At 42.7% G+C, this 19,948-nt stretch overlaps 1 protein-coding gene across 8 annotated transcripts in view; it reads right to left on the bottom strand.

The window, feature by feature from the left end:
• The window catches only part of CCDC15 (coiled-coil domain containing 15), a 96,645-nt gene extending 91,131 nt beyond the window's left edge, over positions 1-5,514 (bottom strand). For 5 of the 8 annotated variants that reach the window (XM_025928968.2, XM_086678768.1, XM_086678769.1 and 2 more), the window contains exons 1-2: positions 5,223-5,511; positions 4,692-4,878 (exon numbers count right to left, since the gene is read on the bottom strand). In XM_025928968.2, the coding sequence (XP_025784753.1) occupies positions 4,692-4,871 (180 nt within the window). In that variant the 5' untranslated portion in view covers positions 4,872-4,878; positions 5,223-5,511. Of the gene's footprint in view, positions 1-4,691; positions 4,879-5,222 lie in introns of all 8 variants that reach the window. The other 3 variants (XM_086678773.1, XM_086678772.1, XM_086678774.1) reach the window with 2 other exon arrangements.
• Between the last annotated feature and the right edge of the window lie 14,434 nt (positions 5,515-19,948).

A 19,948-nucleotide genomic window follows, 5' to 3' on the forward strand; every position in this document is an offset into this window, starting at 1 on the left:
TTTTAACCTTCCTGTCATCTCCATCTAGTAAAGTAAAGGTGGTACTCATTCTTTAAGACCATCTAATAACCAACCACCTTCCATAATTGGTTCTTCCTCTGAGCTTCCTATGCTATAGTACCTCTCATTCTTATTAACATTGAGTGTAATACTTCTCAACTCCCCCATTAGATTAGGTACACTGTGAGGGCAGGAAATGTATTTATCCTCTTTTGTTTCTCCTACAGTATATGACACAGAGCCTTGAATATAAAGGCACTCAATATTTGTGTAATGCTCAATTCTAAAACACATTCTAAACGATCTAGAACATTTTATCCCATTTGAGTCCCTAATCAGTATTCACTTCCTCTGAATGTTTTGAATAACAACCACAGGCATAATTAAAAGCAGTTACTTTTTTTTTTAGAGAGAGAGAGAGAGCACAAGCAGGAAAAAGGAGCAGAGGGAGAGAGAGAATCTTAAGCAGGCTCAATGCTCAGCACAGAACCCAACTCGGGGCTTGAACCCACAACCCTGGGATCATGACTTGAACTGAAACCAAGAGTCAAACGCTCAACCAATGAGCCACCCAGGTGCCCCAAGCAGTTATTGTTATTAAAGATCTATTACAAGACAAGCACTTTAACCACATTATATCACTAAATCCCTAAAACTACCTCCAATAGAAGATATTCTTATTCTTTATATTAAAGATGAGGAAATTGGGGCTCAGAAAGATTCATCTTTAGCCCAAGATCCTACAGCTGGCAAGCAGCAGAGCTACAAGTCTCTCTGACTCCAATACTTATGCCCTATACTGTTACTGCTTGTCTCTTGACTATGTCTCTCTTGCATAAGGGATCTTCAAATAAATAAAATCATACTCCTATCCAGCCCTTCTTCTAACACAGTGATTCCAAATTCTAATTCAGAAAAGTGCCTCAAATATTTCATAAGGCAGTCATTAACTTTCAAAATGAAAAGAATTTAAATTCCAATAAAAATTACATTTTTCAAGAAGTCTATCCCATATTCTACACAAGTATATACCATAGGAATAGAGTGTACAAAACAAATATCAAAGAACAATTGGGTAAAATAATTCCAAAGGAGAGATATATGTAGTAAAGACTGAACAACTGACCAAAATTAACTCAGGCTCCAGAAAATTAAAGCCATCCTGCCTCTTTTACGTCCATTGTCTGTCTGCCCCCTCTTTTACCCCCATACTGAGATTATTGAACATCTTATTAGTGTATGACTGATTCCAAATTGTGAATCTCAACTGTAAACCAAAGGTAAGAGTATACCATATTTTAGAAACATATTTTGCTCAGCAAACACCATTTTATAAGGCAATCAGAACCCAAGAACATTGTCTCAGATCCTGGGACATTAAGAGATTCCCAGACTCAAATAAATTTGAGAAATACTGGCTTAAGCAAAAATAAATATTGTTTCAATTGTACAACTAATTCCTCATAGACATAGACTTTTTGTACCCTAAGGACTATCCAAGGGGACAATATAGAAAGAAGTGTTTCTCACAACAAACAAAGAACATTTTTGGATAATTCACGTATGATGAAACTTATGTTTAGTATGCACAGTAGTCTCCAAAGATGATCTCCCCTTCTCCCCACAGTGAATCAAGCCTCCCAGTATCAATGCTCTTGTGTAATAATCTCCCATACTGATTGTAGTCTGGCTCTGTATATATCCAACAGAATGAGGCAGAAGCATTGGCTCCATGACTTCTCAAGCAAGGTCTTAAAGCAACTTCCACCTACAGCTCTTGGAGTGCTCACCCTAGGGGAAATGAGCCACCATATAAGAGTTCTACCCTGAGACCACCATGCTGAAAGGAAGCCCAAACTAGCCAGGTAGAGAAACCATGTGGAAAGAGAAAGCATCCAAGCAAGCCCGCAGCCATTGTAGTCATCCTAGCCCAAGTGCCAGACATGTGAGTGAGAAAGCCATCCTGGACATCACAGCCCAGTAGATGGCCAGATGAAGAGGAAACAAGAAATCCAACCAATAGCCAGAATCCAGTAGAGTTGTCCCAGACATCTCCAGCTATTTCAGCTGTCTCAACCGACAGGCTTCAGACATTGTGTTGTAGACGAGCCATCCTCACTGTGCCCTGTTCTAAATCCTGACACACAGTATAATTTGCTTTGTGCCACTAACATCTAGGGCAGTTTGTTATACAACAACAGATAATCAGATAAATTATAAAATAATGCGACAGCCATATATGCTGATAGAATAGCAGTGTCCTTTGATGCTAATTTAATTAGTGGAAGGGGAGGTCTGAAGCTATGGTATTCTTAGGAATCTCAATGGCTCCTTGAAACTTTGAGAACAAAAATGATTAAGAGTTTCCCTTTAAAATAAGCATGTATTAGGTCTACCACACTTTAAAAGTAACTATTCAGCATTTATTCTGAGCTGACAGAAGATGCATCTGTCAATAAGGGTGGATTCCCCAGACTATATATACTAAATTGGTAAAGAGTTCTAGGAAATGCTTGATCAAATTGCCATTGACTGGTACTGATCAATATTTTTTAAGTGAGGGAAAGGAGACATATATTTTCCAAGACTAATATTTTGAGTTAAAGTTTGGGAACATGAGACTAAATTCTTTTTAACACAGAAAAAGAAAATTCTGGTGGTTTTTAGGCATTTTGATGCTACATTACAAAGATGCCAGGGGCGCCTGGGTGGCTCAGGCGGTCAAGTGTCCGACTTCAGCTCAGGTCATGACCTCACGGTTCGTGGGTTCCAGCCCCGCGTCAGGCTCTGTGCTGACAGGTCAGAGCCTGGAGCCTGCCTCGGATTCTGTGTCTCCCTCTCTCTCTGTTCCTCCCCTGCTCTCACTCTGTCTCTCTCACTCTCTCAAAAATAAATAAAGATTAAAAAGAAACAAAGATGTCATAATTTGAGCAATGAAAATGAGGTGTCAATAACTTAAATACCAGAATACCTTTGTACCAAACCTTATTAACTCTTCTGGGGTGTTTCTTACACTTATCCCTTTTCATTCCTACTTCAACCACCCTATTTTTTAAAGCTTTCCCTTTCTATTCCTTATCATGAAACAAGTCCTGATGCCATACTTCATGGCTAAATTGTTACAATTATATCCTAATTCGTCCCCCAGAAGCCAATCTATATCTCACCTCAAAAAATTTTTGAAGCAATTAACCTAGTCAAAACATTGTTTTACCATATTTGTCTGTAAATATTACACAATAAATGAAGTCAATCCCTTATCCAAGATTTCCCTACAGCTGTGGTTCCCAACAGCTCCTATTTCCCACAATGCCACTACACATCCTCTCCAATCAATCTAATCTACCCTTAGAATCCTGAATATACCTCCCTCACTTCCTACTCTCCCCATTCTCCTTAATTGGAGAATCTTCCTTCTTCTTTGATTACCTAATTTCTTTATTAAACTTGCCTGTATCACATCAACCCAAAGTCCTACCTTTCTTCCTTAAGTATCATAGCACTTAATCATATACTACTTAGACACTTCAAATCCTTTCTGGAAATAGGCAGAAGAGGAATAAATGAATACATATGAACATACATATAAAAAAATAAAATGAATACATGAAATTGCTTTGTTATTTAAGATTTACTTTAAACATGTCTCATTTCTTCTCTGAGATCAAGGACCACTCATATTTTTCGTCTCATGTTCAGCATTTTGTCTATATGTGCAGAATACCCTCACACAATTTGTGCATTCCATAAATACTTACCAAGTGCTTATATTTATCAGGCACTAAGACAAAGTTGGGGATGGTAAAAAATGAGATTTTTTTTTTCCCTTGTGCTCTGGAAGCTCACACTCCATCAGGAAAAGTAGACATGCATGCAACTTACTATAAATATAATGTGGTAAGTGCCACAATAAAATCCAACAAATAGCTAAGGGGCACAGTTTGGTGAAAGACTACCAAAAACCTTCTTACAAAATTGTCCTCCTGCGCTAATTAGTACATATGAGAGTTATTATGGAAATAGGCGCACATGTAAACTTTGCAAAAGTTTCCCTTCACCTGAAATGCGCTTCCCTACGATCTATACTTACAGCATTTTCATTTCTTAAGGACTAACATAGGCTATATTTCCACACTCATTCATTCCACAAATAAGTCCTTAAGACTTACTATATGACAGGACAGGAATGAACAAAATATAAAGGTCCGCGTCTTCCTGGAGTTTATAGTTAAAACTTCCTCAGGATCTCAGTCAGAATTAATCTCTTCTTTCCTTATTCTCTTACTGTATCTGAATCTTACAGAATCTCTATCACACACTTACCATAACTCTAAACAATCAATTCATATTAAATTAAGTGTGGCAACTGTCATCCCTACTAGCTGCAGGGTGTCCAGAAGATACAGATAGTGCCTATGTCTTGTGCACAGCAAGCAATCAAGAGTTTGTGAAATACAGTTTTGGCAAATACATGTTTGTTCTACAATCCTAAGGCAAGAACATAACTATTTATAAAAGGACATCCCCCAGACAGTTCATCTTTATCTAAGCACCAGGGATTAGAGAAGGCTAATATGAAGAAGAAGAAGAAAAAAAAAACACAAAAAACAGAAAGAAAGAAAGAAAGAAAGAAACAAACGAACAAAAACAGGGGAGGAACCCCACCACATCTGCATCAAACTGACACTCACATATGCTGGGACTTCCGAACTATCTGGCAAGGCAGGTTCCACCCAAGCCCCAACTGGCACTATAGCCTGGTTCCTTTCGGCCAGCACTGCCAACACGTCCTTGCTCTTCAGGGGGTTTAAAGCCAGGGGCAACCTTGCGGCATTTCGAGGCTTCTTGAGGGGGGCCATCCTTCCTGGCATGTGACCCCTGGATAGGAGAAAGGAGAAGCTTAAAATCTTCAAGCGACTGCGTTAAAAACTCAGTCTCCTAATCCATCAGCCACAGGCTCCTGGAAAGGAGAGAAACCTGGGAGGAGGCAGTAAGTAGCCTGACAGACAGTCGAAGAACAAGAATTCTGGAGAAGGAAATGGGAAGAAATGAAAAGCGTTAAGTTTGAAAGACTGCCTTGTGCAAGGAATGGGGATGAGAGGGGAGAGAAAAGGGATCTACTGAGGGAACGAAAACTGTGCCCACTGGTGGCACCGCGAGGAAAGGGAGGAACGACCGTAGCAGCCAGAGAGGAAGGGGGCTGGTAGGGTCGGGGTGGGAACCTGGGTCTGAGGCTGAGTCCAAATAACTGCTATCCGGTTATGGAGGGAAGCGATGAATGCCGGGGAGTCCCGAGCCAGATAAAAGCCTGTTTCTTAGGCCTCGGGGGTCCCACTCCTGCTGAGATAGCACCGACCAAGCACCGGTGCACAGGTCGCCACACATTCAAACTACTCGGGATTCCTAGGTAACCGCCTCCAGCAAACCGCCACTTTCGGGAGGGCCGCCGGGCCCCGCCCAGCCCGGCCCCGCCCTTCGGTGGCCATGTATCGGCCCCTTCCGGTCTTGCGTTCCCTCCCCGGGGATGGGAAAGCGTAAGGGGCGGGACTTAGAGCTCCGCGGTAACGTCACTTCCGCTCCATGTCTCACGCAGGGGGCGGGGTTTGTGAAGGCTCGAGGAGCGGGGCGGGGATGAGTGGTTTCGCGGAGCTGCTGAGTGATGCGAGAGTTAAGGTGTGTAAGGCCCCTGGTGCAGAGATGGAGACCAGCACAAAACCTGCGGGAAAAGGTTACGTTGAACTGAAGAGCGCTGACTCAGAGGGCCAGGGGTCCCAATAGAGGGAAGCAGGGGAAAAGAATGGAAAAAACTGGGTCTGACAGAGCTTTCCTCCAGGAACAAACTAAACTAACAGTAAATCATACCCATCCTGTGTACACATCGTTACGTTTATAAGGCTATTTAATACATATTCTTATATTTGAACAGCGCAGCCTCGTGAGTGGTCACCCTCTCTGCTCCAAGCTCTACTATAATTCTGGGGCACTTCATTACGTGAAATACCTATTCATTCGTTCATTTAACATATTGAAAGCTTTTTATATATCAGTACTGTTCTGGGCACTGGAAATATATAGCAGTGAAGAAAACAAATATCCCTTGTTCTTGGAATTTGTAATATGATAAGAAGTAACCGAATAAACACATGAGTAAGTAAATGTGCCTGAGGCAGATGAATACTGGAGAGTAAGAGCAGAGAAAGAAGATAAACAGTGTACTGGAGGGGAAGTGAAATTTTAGATAGTATGCCTAAGAAGATTTCACTGAGGTACTTTTGAGAAAAGGCTCCAATGCAAACCTCCATGAGATAATGGAACAAGCTACTGTGGTCTTCAAAGGAGAGTTAAGTGTTCCAGGTAGAGGGAACAGCAAGTACAATCACTCCAAAGTGGGTATCTGTCTGGCTGTGAAACAGCAAGGAGGCTAGCGTGACTGGTACAGAGTGAGATGGGGAGAGTGTTGATATAGGAAGTCAAAAGTTAGGGAGTGGGCAATTATATAAAGCATTGTAAGCCATGGAAAGGCATTGAGATGGAGGGTTTGAGCAAAGGAATGCCATAATGTGACTCAATTGTTTTTTCTTTAAATCACTGTGGATACCATATTGAGAATAGACTGAGTGTGGCAGAAGTATAAGCAGTAGGCCAATTAAGAGGCTATTCCAGTAATCCCAATAGGAGATTATGATGTCTTGGATCAGGGAAGTAGTGGTAAAGATGGTGAGAAGTAGTTGGATTCTGAATATACTTGGGAGGCAGAACTTTCAGGACCTGTTGAAAGTTGGGATATGGAGTGTGTGTGAGAGAGAGAGAGAGAAGAGTCAAGAAAAATTCTAGTGATTTCATCCTGAGCAATTGACAGCATGGAGTTGCCATTTTACTCAGCTGGGGAAAATGGTGGAAGGAGTAGGTTTGGGAGAAAGATCAGGAGTGCAGTTTAAGTTGTGTTTAATTGACATCTAAGATATGATAGAAGTATGATAGAAGTATCTGCAGTTCATAGGAGAGTTCTGGACTAGAAATATAAACTTGGGAGTTGTTAGCTTATAAATTTAAAGCCAGGAGATGAAATGAAATCATCAAGGGAGTGAATTATAGACAGATAAGAAGAGATCTAAGGACTGAGCCGTAGAGTATCCTAACAATAAAGAGGCTAAGAAGGGGAGAGGAATGCAGAAAGAGGGAAGGATCAGCTAGTAAGCTAAGGAAGAAAACCAAGAATGTGTGATAGCTTGAAATCCAAGTGGAGGAAATGTTTCATTGAAGAGAACAGACCATCATGTTAAATCCTGCTGATAACTCAAATTGGATAACTAAGAATTGACTATTGGGTTTAACAATGTGGTCATTGATGACTTTTATTTATTTTTTTTTCAACGTTTATTTATTTTTGGGACAGAGAGAGACAGAGCATGAACGGGGGAGGGGCAGAGAGAGAGGGAGACACAGAATCAGAAACAGGCTCCAGGCTCTGAGCCATCAGCCCAGAGCCCGACGCGGGGCTCGAACTCACAGATCGCGAGATCCTGACCTGGCTGAAGTCGGACGCTTAACCGACTGCGCCACCCAGGCGCCCCCATTGATGACTTTTAAAAGAACAGTGTTTTTGGAGTAGTTGGAGAGTATAAGCCTGATGGAGTAGACTTAAAAGAGAAGGGAAGGAGGAATTGGAGACAGCAATTTTAGACAACCTTTTCAATGGGTTTTGTTGTAAAGGGACATAGAGAAATGGGTAGCTGCAAGGAAAGATAGAATCGCAAGATGATTCTTTAAAATCACAGCACACATTTTTTTGTTGTTGGGAATTATCCAGTAGATAGGAGAAAGCTGACAATGCAGGAGAGAGATGGGAAAATGTTTGCATCTGAGTCCTTAAGTGGCCAAGAGGGAATGGCCTTAGATAGCAGGAGGAAAAGTTCATTATAACAATAGCAGGGAAAGCAGACTATATACTGGTAATTGGGTAAGATAGTGATGGGAGTTGGGGAAGTTCTCTTCTAACTGTTCCATTTTCTCTGTAAAATAGTATTGTAGTCAGCCTACAAGATAGCCTCTGATGTTCTCCACCTCCTGGTGTTCACACCCTCTGTAGTCCCCTTTTACACTGTACCAGGGTTGGTCTGGTGACCAATGGAATATGGCAGAAGTAATGATATATCACATCAGAGATTAGGTTGTAAAGATGCTGTATTATGTCTCTCTCTCACTTGTTCCCACTCTCAGATCACTTGCTCTGAGGCCATTTATGTCACAAGCAGCTCTATAAAAAGGCCCACATGGCAAAGTACTTCTGCCAACAGCCCTGTGAATGATCGTGAAAGTGGATCCTTCAGCCCCAATCAAATATTCAGAGACTATTGTCTTGGCCAACAACTTGACAGCAATCTCATAAAAGACCCCGAGCCAGACTATGCACCCAGAAACTGTGTGAGATAATGTTTGTTGTTTTAATATGCTAAATTTGGATTAGAAAGTGATAACTAACACAGATAGGAAGCAAGTTCATCGATTAAAAGTATAGAGGAAGAAATGTTGGAGGTCTGAAGAAGGAAAATAAAGTACAAAATAGTTGTCCAGAAAAGTAAAATCAGAGACCTGTACAATTGCTAGATGGCTGTGAGGACCCATGTGAGATTCATGATTATGAATTTAAAGTGAGACCAGTCAGCATTGTTGATTGTTTTTCTTCAATTGAATGGTTACAGGCAACAGTAGTAGAAAAATTAATTTTAACCAGGGTTGAGGTTTTACCAAGGTATTACTATCAGGCAAGAAATGAAGATTAGGGAGTTGAAGAGAGTTGAAGATTAGTGCAAGGGAGCAATTAAATGACTGACCATGGAACTTAAAATGGGTAATGTGGAACAGGAGGACAATTGGGATGTAAGGGGCACTGTAAAGTTAGTAGGATCAAGAGATTAAAGGCCCCAGTGGAGATCTAAGGTTTGTTAAAGCAGGATACTGGAAAGAATGCACCGAAAAGATAAGAGGGGGGATGCTTGAAACTGAGAGTATGGAGACACTGCAGATTGGTCCTGTCAAAGTCTATGGTGGAACCAAGAGGAAGATTAAAAAACAAGATCATAGAACTTGTAGTTGCTTCTAGTCAAGCATTGGTTGAAATGTCCCCAAGGTTATCAAAATCACCAAAATATATGACAAGAATAGTGTTGGTGAGAAACAGGAACAACAGTCTTCAGGGAATCTTGAGAAAAGACCCGGAGGTTAGTAGACAAGAATAACTTGGAAAGCAGTGAGTGGTATAGCCTAACAACATTAGATTCAAAGTGAGGGGCGAAGCTAAGGAAAAGGAGGGAGAATGGTTTATAAATAACCAAGTAGCAAGAAGGTAACCTGTTCCACCTCCACCCAGATGGGCAAGGAACAGAAAAAAGCCACCCCTTGGGGCACCTGGGTGGCTCAGTCAATAGGGCATGCAACTCTTGATCTTGGGGTTGTAGGTTCAAGTCTCACGTTGGGTGTAGAGATCACTTAAAAATAAAATCTTAGGGGCACCTGGGTGGCTCTGTCAGTTAAGCATCTGACTCTTGGTTTCAGCTCAGGTCACGATTTCACGGTTTCATGTATTTGGCCATACTTGGGATTCTCTCTCCCTCTCTGCCCTTCCCACACTTGTGCTGTCTCTCCCAAAATAAACAAATAAACTTAAAAAAAAATTTTTTTAAAGAAAACAGCCATTTCCCTGAGAGGGCCAGAGCAAGATTGATGTGTATTCCTACACACACACACACACACACACACACACACACAGAGCCTTCAACACTGGGGAGAGTGTGATTAGGTAGCTCCTTGCTCTCTCTAGCTCTCTCTCTACCTCAAGGTCTATGCATCCCGCCAGTAGTTGTGCCAGTGGTTTCATATGAATCTGTACTCTTGTGATGTCCATGGAGCTCACATCTTGGGCTCTGCTCCCATTTTCTGACCTTTTCACATGGTTTATCTTCTCAATGGTTGGAGTTTCATTTCTCAGCAAAGGGATCTGTTTGCTCAGGAACATCTGTTTTCTTCAGAAACTTAAAAGAATGAGTGTTTCTGGCACCAGAGTCTTGAGGTCCTACACCCCAGAACTCACCAGAGCTGAATTATCTCTGATGTATATGGCTGGGGGATCCCTGGCCATCTCTGCACAAAGCCCTGAGTCACTGGGTCCTTGGCAACAGTCCACTCCACACAGAACCAATTGTTTGATGAGCAGTAAGAGGCAATTTGTTGTTTGTTTGCCACTGTGCTATTTGTGCCTGACTGACCCACACCGGTAACAAATCAGAAAACTTGATCACCAGTTAGTCCAAAGAGCCTACCTCAAAGAGATGGGAAACCTGCCTATTCCACTCTCATGGGGTCTGGATGGGATCTGGATGGGATCTAGATGTTGGGAACTCAACCCTAGGCAGCTGAATCATGCCCACTTTCACTCTCTTGCCCAGACTTGAGTTGGATTTCCCCAGGACTAACCAATGTTCTGGGCTATTTCCTGAAAGTAGACCATAGGACTGTCCTTCTTCGATCTTCCTCCTCCTTAGCCACCTCTCCAAATAACCTTCCTAACTGGTATATAATCTGTGAGGGTCCTTCTGCTTGCCTACACAGACCAGGTTTTTGTAGCAACAATTCATTGTAAATGGCACCAGTAGCAGATCACTCAGTTGTCTCAATAGCATCTGCCATACTGATCTTTGCAAAAGATTCTCTAATTTTATCATGGATACAGAAGTCTTTTCTCCTTTCTCTTGATGAGTGATTTAAAAAAATTAACATAGCAGTCTCAGCGTCTCTCCACGGTATCAAATACTCTTCTAGGATGGACACAGGGATGCACTTCCCAGATCCCGCTTCAAGGAAGGACTTGCTGGCTCAGCTTTGGGGAATGTTGTCATTTTTCCAGCTGTCAGCTCCTTCAGGGACTGCTTTGGCTCCAGATTGTTGCCCTACCTTCCCGTTGAGGAACAGCCATATCTAGTGACTGACCGATATGGGGATATAAAGGCCCAGAGGTTTCTGCCTAAGTTGGAACAACTCTGATGGGTCATCATTTCAGCTCCAGAGCTCCCTGTGGGGTCAGCTGAGGCTGCCTGGCCCGCATCACAGCTTGACTTCTCCCTTGCCCACTCCTAGTCCATCCTCCTTTCCACAGGTGTCCATCTCAGGCACACTCCCTGATAAACATCCTGGACAGGAAATTCTGTCACCGAGTCTACTTCCTGGAGAACCCAACTCTGACACCCTCTGAGGGTTGTTAGGCCTCAGACACCGAAGCCCTGGCAGCTCTCAGACCATCTAAGTCCTAGTGCTAAAACCCATAGACTTCTGATCATTATTCTTTTCTTTTTCATCAAAGACACCTGCAATATTTCAAGGATAGGGTCTAACCACAGTTAAAGTCCTTCTTCCTATTCCCTGTTGACACGTTGTAGCCTCTGGATTAAGCTAACTCTCAAGACTTTCTCTAGATAGCCTCTAGACTTTGTAAATATGTGAGCTAATGAAGCTCTTTTTAATGCCAATTTGCATTAGGTCTTATACTGTTGGTAACATAAAGAGCTGAGATACGCAAAATAGAGGGAGTCAGTTGGTCAAGAGAGGAGAACAGAGCAGATAAGCAGAAAGATTTAGAGTTACCTACAAAAATTGATCCAGAAACTGCCCCAGTGTTTGAGCTCTCCTATTCCAGATCCATGCAATATGCCTCTCCTCTGATGGCAACTTCACCGGGATATCTGTTCTGTGAAGCCAGAGAAGTTGCACTAAGGACACTGCTTTAACATAAAGCAGATTTGGCCAAAATGAGTTTAATCTATCTATAAATTTTTATCTGTATTATCCACCATACTTTTGACTGTTTTAGAAAATGTACTCCTAAAATATAAAGGTTGCAATCATTAAACATACTTTATTTTTTTTTTTTTAATTTTTTTTTTTCAACGTTTATTTATTTTTGGGACAGAGAGAGACAGAGCATGAACAGGGGAGGGGCAGAGAGAGGGAGACATAGAATCGGAAACAGGCTCCAGGCTCTGAGCCATCAGCCCAGAGCCTGACGCGGGGCTCGAACTCACGGACCGCGAGATCGTGACCTGGCTGAAGCCGGACGCTTAACCGACTGCGCCACCCAGGCGCCCCTAAACATACTTTAAAAATATGTCGCAGGTTCTTAAAGTATGTCAAAAGAAGAATTTTAAATATGTTTTCTAGAATAAGTAGCAAAGGACTCAAGGTAACTATTTGGAGAAAAACCAAGCCATTGATTTTTGTGTGTTCTGTTTTGATTGTTAATAATTCACTATTAATAGTCACATTTTCTGCATCCCAAACTTCTAGGGACAGCACATTAGCAGTCTAGAGAACAGAGCTTTGGATACAAACTTGGATTTATATTCTAGCTCGGCAATTGACTGTCTGTGGTCAAATCACATAATCTGAGTCTTTGTTTCTTCATTTGTAAAATGGGAGCAATCAGGATTTTTCTGTGAGAATTCAGTAATATATATGAAATACATGATATATAATAGGTTTTCAATAAATGCTTATTTTTTTACTTTTTTATTATTATTTTTTTTAGGAATCAAGATAGAAGTCATCTCTTCTACCTTTAGAAGATTTTGATTTGTCTGCCCAAGCCTCCCTTCTATTTTGAAGTAGGTAATAGACTGCCCCACCTCTGACTGTGAGGTTAGGCACATGGCCAAGCTGGGGTGGTATTCTATTCTGGTTATAATGATTGATCCAGAGCTGTGCATGTGACACAGGCTAAACCAACCACAGTCCTTCACCAAGATTTTTTTAAAACTAGCTTCATCTAAAATATCTCTGGATGACAAGAAGCACGGTCCCATATGTTAACCACTAGCTACATGTGGCTATTTAATTTTAAACTATTTAAAATTAGATAAAATGTATAATTCATATAATTATAAAATTTATAATTCATATAATTCAGTCCCACTAGCCACAATGTAAAGTACTGAATAGCCATGTGTGACTGATAGCTACTATACTTCACAATGCAGATACAGAACATTTCCATCATCACAGAAAGTTATGTTGGACAGCATTGATAATCTATAGAATCTGGCAACCATCAAAAACTATAAGAAGGTTTGAGAAAATGAAGCTGGCACCAAGAGCTAAGCAAGGGATGAGTAATAACCAAAATGGCTTTTAAGTATCTTAATTCCAATTATTCCAGCTCCCTTCAAGATTTTGTTACACAGTACAAGAAATTTTTCCCTTTTTGCCTCAAATAGTTCACATTGAACTATCACAGCCAAAAAGTCTTGACAAATCAAGACAGCAAACCAGTTGCAGAATCCTGGAGGGCTAACTTGGGCAAAGAACTCTGAATAAGACAAAGCTGAACCCTACAAGTACTGCAACAAGGGGTGAAAACTTTGGCCTGTCTTCAAGGTCACCTTCCCTATAAGGGGTCCTCTTTTAAGAAAATTTGTTTCTCCCCCTGTTTTGTCTTGTGTAACATAATCCATCTTAGTGGCCTTGGACTCACTATTGGGGACCCAATCATTCTCTTGCTGATTAGGCTTTGTTTTTTTAGGTCCTGTTGTCTGCCTTATCCTTCTTTGTTTCACATCTTGTTTCAGAGCCTTCTTTTATTCTACTGACTTTTTACATCAGTAGGCAACCTCTTTCTGGAGTATAGTGTATATAAACACTAGACCAAGAAGCACAGGCTGAGTCTGGACCTTGCCAACTTACAAAACGTGTGACTTTGAGCAGGTGACTTAGCCTTCCTGATCTTCATGATGATCTTTAGGGAAAAAAAAAAAATACCTGCCACAAAGGGTTGATAGAAGATTAAATAAAATAATAATTTAAAAGGCAATTTGCAAGAGGCAATGCAAATGTATTAGCAATTATACTTGCTTACAGATTAAAATGTATCTCTCCCAACTATATTTAAGCACCTATATTGTGCTTAAATTGTGTCTTCCTTTCCTTTCGAATGCGCCGCCTTTCCTCTTATGCCACATCCCACTCCTCCTATTAACGTCTAGAACATGGAGTGCTCTTCACACAGTAAGGAATTATTAGATGCTGGCTAGCTGATTTGCATTTCTGTGCCTCCCCCACTGGGAGGAGGGAGAGTGGGGGAGGGAGAGAGAGGGAGTGTGACAGCAAATTCTTCCCTGGGGGCAGGACAATGGTTGTTGGGAAGACACCATTTGAGGATCTAGAAGGGAAACAATGAAGCTTTTCATGAGTTGGGGGGAATTGTGGCTCCCCCAGGATTTTTCAACCTGTTTTTATTTGAGTACTGAAGCTTTACAAGAACAGAACTCCAGAGATGTCCTCTAGAATGTCCTCACTACATCTTAAATAGGTCTGCAAAAGCATGATCTTTGCAACACTTTAATGCCAATTAATTTCCCTCCTTTGTTCCTCTGGAGAGTTGCTGAATAGGGCGCGTTCAGCAGCCATGGACACAAGCCTGAGTTCCTCCCAGTTTCTGAGGGGGCGGGAATTCTATTCAGAAGTCAAATATTTACTCTCAGCATAAAAGGCATTGATGTTTTTCCGTTTGCCAGCATGGAAACAGGCGCATCTCCTCTCTGCCTTACTGAAATTCACCCAGGACCCCTTGCTGTCCCAAGATCATATACTTCTCCCAACACACACCCCACTTTTTTGAGATACCCTATGTCTGCAGAGGGCTTTTCCTCTGAGGGACTCCTCACATTCGAACCGTTCAGGATGAAGGCCCTGAAAAGGGCAGGAAGAGCCTTTTGACCCAGTCTCCACTTTCTATTTGATGTTTCTCAGAAGTGACCTGTAGTAAGGCTACCTAGGAGAACTTTAAATAGGAAAAGGAAAGACAAAATGTCCTTTGCCGGTGGGGGGTGAGGGGGGGTGGTGGTACATTTCTTGCTGTCCAGATCCCCAAAAAGCTTGTTTTGTTCAAAGGGAGCTAGCTAATCTGTCTCTTGTTCAGTGGTTGCTAGAGCAGCTAGGCCCTGCCTCCTTTGAACACAAAGCCTCACACAAATTCCTTGTTTCCCAGGCAATGCACTGCAGTCCTACAAATTCTCTGGCTGATGTTGGCATCCTGATTCCTCCCCCTCTCTCTGTTCTGGCAAATTGAATTTATGTCAGGGACAACTCCAGCACCGTTCACATACAGGTTTATGGAACCAAGAATCAAAAACAGCTTCAGCAATAATAGAGGGTGTCGGGGGGTGGACAGAGAGGGCCACCTTATGCTCTGGAGCTTAGCCAGAGAGTTGGTGCTGGGGGGTAAAAGATTAGACCAGGACGAAAACTCCAGCACAGGGGAAGTGGATTCCTATTGCTGAGTTAGGGAGGTGGTCAGAAGCCCCAGCTTTATTGGTGATCAGCCTGCAGCTCTAATCCAAGCTCTGCCACTGAGTAGCTACAGGACCTCAGCAAGTTGCTAACTTCTTGGAATTTTAGATTTTCTTGTTTGCAAAGTGGGGTTATCATGTCTACCTAAAAGGGATATTAGGAGAATTAAAGGAACAAATAGATACACTATGCCTGACAGAGTACAATGAGGAGTAGTTTACACACACACACACACACACACACACACACACACACACACACTCACAAACACACCTATATTAGTTTTTCATGCTGTATAACAAATAGCAACAAATTTAGCAGCTTAAAACAATATATACTTGTTAGCTTACAGTTCCTGTGGGTCAGGAGTGCAGGCTTCACTGGCGCATCTGCTCAAGGTCTCACCAGACTTCAGTTCAGGGGTTGGCTGGCCAGCATTCCTCTCCGAAGCTTGGGGTCCGCTTCCGGGCTTCCGTGGTTGTTGGGAGAATTCAGCTCCTTGTGATTGCAGGGCTGAGGTCCCAGGTTTCTGGCCACCTTTTGGCAGAGGGTCGCCCTTGGCTCTGAGAGGCCACTGGCAGTTCCTTTCCACCTGGCCTTTGCCCACCACACTGTTTACACCTTCAAAGCCAGCAGGACAATCCCTGTCTGGTCTGCTGAGCCTGAGTCTTCAACAACATAACCTAATCAAGGGAGTGGCTATTTTACTGCCTTTGCCATATTCCATCAGCTAGAAGCACACACGTTCTGCATTTGTGTAGTGAACTTTTCTGGAAGTTTCAAAGAAGTCAAAGGAAGAAGAGTTTCACAGTGTAGCTGTGCGAGCTGGTTTTTTTTTGTCTTCAGCCCCCCCGCCCAGCAAGTGGCTCTCTCGTCCCTTCTGTCCCTTCTTTCCTTGACTTCTCTCCTCTCTGCCCATCCCCTCCCCAAATTCCTGTTTATTTCTAAAGCACAGCAGTTTACCTTTTTGTTCCTTGACTTTTTATGCTTAAGACCTTACCTTCTACTCCATGTGATGTATTTAAATCTTTTCCTTGCTAAAGAAAATTCCCTCTCTAAGAGGGGTTTTGGTTCCATTTATTTGTTGATAGATTCTTTTTCATTCTGCTACTGAAGATTGTTTACAATCTAGTGGAAGAACAGATATGGCTCAATTAATGCCAGGAAGTGAATGGAGAGAAAGAGAGGAGAGGGCTAAATATAAAAACCACTACTGGTATTATGGTATTAATCAAGCCAGAACCTCTCCAGTAGTATCATCAGTGCCAGCACAATCTTCCTGGATTCTGGAGACAAAGAAACAGGCCAGATGGGTGGAGACATTTTTAAATCTAATGGTCGAATTATTAAAATTGGTACTTATATACCAATTTGTGTGTGTGTGTGTGTGTGTGTGTGTGTGTGTTTTACCTCTTCTTGCCTCTACTATAAAGTAACATTAGGAGTCCTGGGTTGATCATTACATAACAGGGCAAGTTACTTATCTTCTCTGTCTCTCAATTCCCTCATCTAAGAAATGAAGAAGTGGGACAAGGTAAATCTCAGATGTCTCTTGCTGTGGAGTAAATCTACTGTTCTGCCATTCCTGCTAGACCTTCAGTTCTTTGAAGGTGGAGCTCATATTTACACTTCCCAATTCCCCAGCCAGGAATTGTATTTCCTTCTCCCCCTATTTCCCATAGAGGTCTGTGTAGGGTGCTGACTTATTCAAAATCACTAAGTAACTGCTTCCTGTCCTGGGGATGGAATACTTGTGAGTTTAAGTAGGCAGGTGTGCGTGTGTGTGTGTGTGTGTGTGTGTGTGTGTGTGTGAGTGTGTGCGTGCTGGGGGCTCCATTCTGAGCCTTGGGGGCCCTATCCAGGTGCTCAGCACAGAGGTGTAAGTACAGCAGGCCAGGGCTGTCATGGGTGCAGGGATGAGGAGTTGGGATCCCAGACCCCCAGAGAAGGGGCCAGATGAGGAGCGGCCAGAAGCAACTCTGTGTAGCAGAGCCAAGAGGACTGGGCCATGCTGCTCAGAAGAGGACAATGCCTCTGGAAATGCATCTATTGGAAGTGCTCAGAGGAGAAAGGGGCACAGGTCTTAACTAAGCAAGGGCATTACTGTCAAGCAGTCCATCAACATCATTTGTTTGAGCAGCCACATTAAGCAGAGCTCAGAATTGGGCCCTGCAAGGAGACTCTTAAGAATGAAGAGTTATAGTCCCCGCACTGGAGAAGCTCCCAGGCTAATGAGGATATGGCCACAGTAACATTTTCTGATCTAAGAGTGGGGCATGAAGACTGACAAGTATTAATGGACTTAGAGGAAGAGACGTAATATTTATGATCAGGATATCCTTATGAAGTTTATCATCAGTAGTAAGATGAGACAGACATACCCATAGAACATATGGAAGGAGAAAACTAGGTAAGCCAGGACAGGTGGCATAAATGTTACATTATGTATGAGAATAAGTTGGCTTGACAGTTATTTTATGTCTCTGTAACCCAATTTCTTATCAGTACCACCCCCCAAAAGTGAATCCCATTTATTTCTGGGAATTCACAAAGAGGTGCTTTATCTGTGCTCACAAACTAGTCTATTGTCTTGCAGTCATTATTTGGTGCCGTCTGTGCACTCACTCCTCTGCCCCAGCTCCCCCTTCATGGCCATCCTCTATTGCATCCAGTTGCTTAAGGTGCCCCCCTCAAATTCTCATCCATGCAATATTCAGCAACTGTTTGCTGAGAACCTACTCTGCGCCCTGCCCTATATTAGGCAGTAGGTCTACAGAGACCAGTAAGCCATAGTTCTTCAATAAGAGAGCTCTCTGTTTTAAGGAAGAAAGGTACATAAGCTGATACCATAAGCTTCTGTAGGCCTATTCATTTTAAAAAGACCTGAAGCAAGGGGCACCCACATGGCTCAGTGGGTTAAACATCCAACTCTTGACTTTAGCTCGGGTCATGATCTCACAGTTCATGAGTTTGAGCCCTGCATCGGGCTGCTCGCTGAAAGTGTAAAGCCTGCTTGGGATATTCTCTCTCTCTCTCTGTCTCCCTCTCTCTCTCTCTCTCTCTCTCTCTCTCTCTGCCCACATATGTGAGCTTTCCCTCTCTCTCCAAATAAATAAACTTAAGAAAAAAAAAAAGACCTGTAGCACGATTGCAAGGGTGCTGGTTGGACACTCGGCCACAAAGCAACTGCAGTGTCTTCATGCCCTTACAGCTGCTGTCACCTGCCACAGAAGCCACTCACAGCCCCCCAGGCAGCAGGGAAAAGCTGACTATTAGTCTATCCTGGTAAACTCACTCTGACCCGACTATTTTAACATTCTCTTGAAGTGTCTCAGTCACTGCTTAGACAACTCTGGCAACTGCTCATTCAATCTGTTTAGGTTCTTCCCCCAACGCAGCTCCTCTCGAAGGAGCGTTGGGGTGAGTGTAGGTGGTATGGCTTAGGTGACCTCGTGACAAGAGGGGAGATGGTGTCTGTAGGCCTGTGTGGCATTCTCAGGACCCCCGCTGGTCCCTGCACCCCTCGAGGTTGCTCCCTGGTGTGATGAGCTACATGCTGACCCCACACCAGCAGCTGTTGTCGGTTCTTTGCCTCTTGGCACTTCTGAGCCCCCTCGGGGGAACTTGTGGGCACTTTGGGGCACTCGCATATTCCATGGGTATAAGGAGCCTGAGGTTCCCCCCTAGGGCAAGAGAAGGGAGGATGTTGAGAAGTTAGATCCCACTTAGGTCTCCTGCTATCACAATTTCCTTTCCATCGTCCTTCAGGCTAAAAAAGGCAGACTCCAGGCTTTCTATTTCCTGAACATAATATCCTGGTTTTACTCTTAGACAATAAGCCTCAAGCCCTAGCCATCACAGGCAAAAGAGGCCATTTATCTATACTGTACAGCAGAAGAACTCTGTGATCCAGGCCACAGGTTGCTCTGTGATATGTGGAAGTGCTAGTTAGGAGAAATTAAAATAGCCTTTTTTCCTTTACAAAGACTGGCTCACAAGACTTTTGTCTCACTACTGACTCTAAAATACTATTTTAGGGACACCTGGGTGGCTCGGTCGGTTGGTTAAACATCTGACGTTGTCTCAGGTCATGATCTCGTGGTTTGTGGTTTCAAGCCCTGTGTTGGGCTCTGTGCCGGCAGCTCGGAGCCTGGAGCCTGCTTCAGATTCTGTGTCTCCCTCTCTCTCTGCCCCTCCCCCACTTGTATTCTGTCTGTCTCTCTCTCTCTGCCTCTCAAAAATAAATAAACATTAAAATTTTTAAATAAATAAATAAAACACTATTTTAGATGTCAGAAACTGGATATTGACTTTCTCCTTCTCATTGTATGTCTGCCAAAACAAAACTAACTTTACCAGAGGCAGACAGGTGCCTTGAGCCATGTAGGGGAAAGTCATAGGCACAGAGATGCAAAATGAAAACAAGAATCTCATTTATGTATTTCAGAATATTTTTTGGACTTCCTCTGTAGAGTTAAAAAATCAATGCTTCCCTCTTCTACTCTGCACCCTTAGGCTCAGCTGAGCCATGCAATGAGTCTTCAGTTCTAGAAACCTGACCTATTCAGGCTTTCTCCAGGATGTAACAAGAATATTTCCAAAGGTAGCCACCACA

The sequence above is a fragment of the Puma concolor genome, chromosome D1 (genome assembly GCF_028749965.1).
Source record: "Puma concolor isolate L17-30 chromosome D1, mPumCon1.1.hap2, whole genome shotgun sequence".
Taxonomy (NCBI): Eukaryota; Metazoa; Chordata; class Mammalia; order Carnivora; family Felidae; genus Puma; species Puma concolor.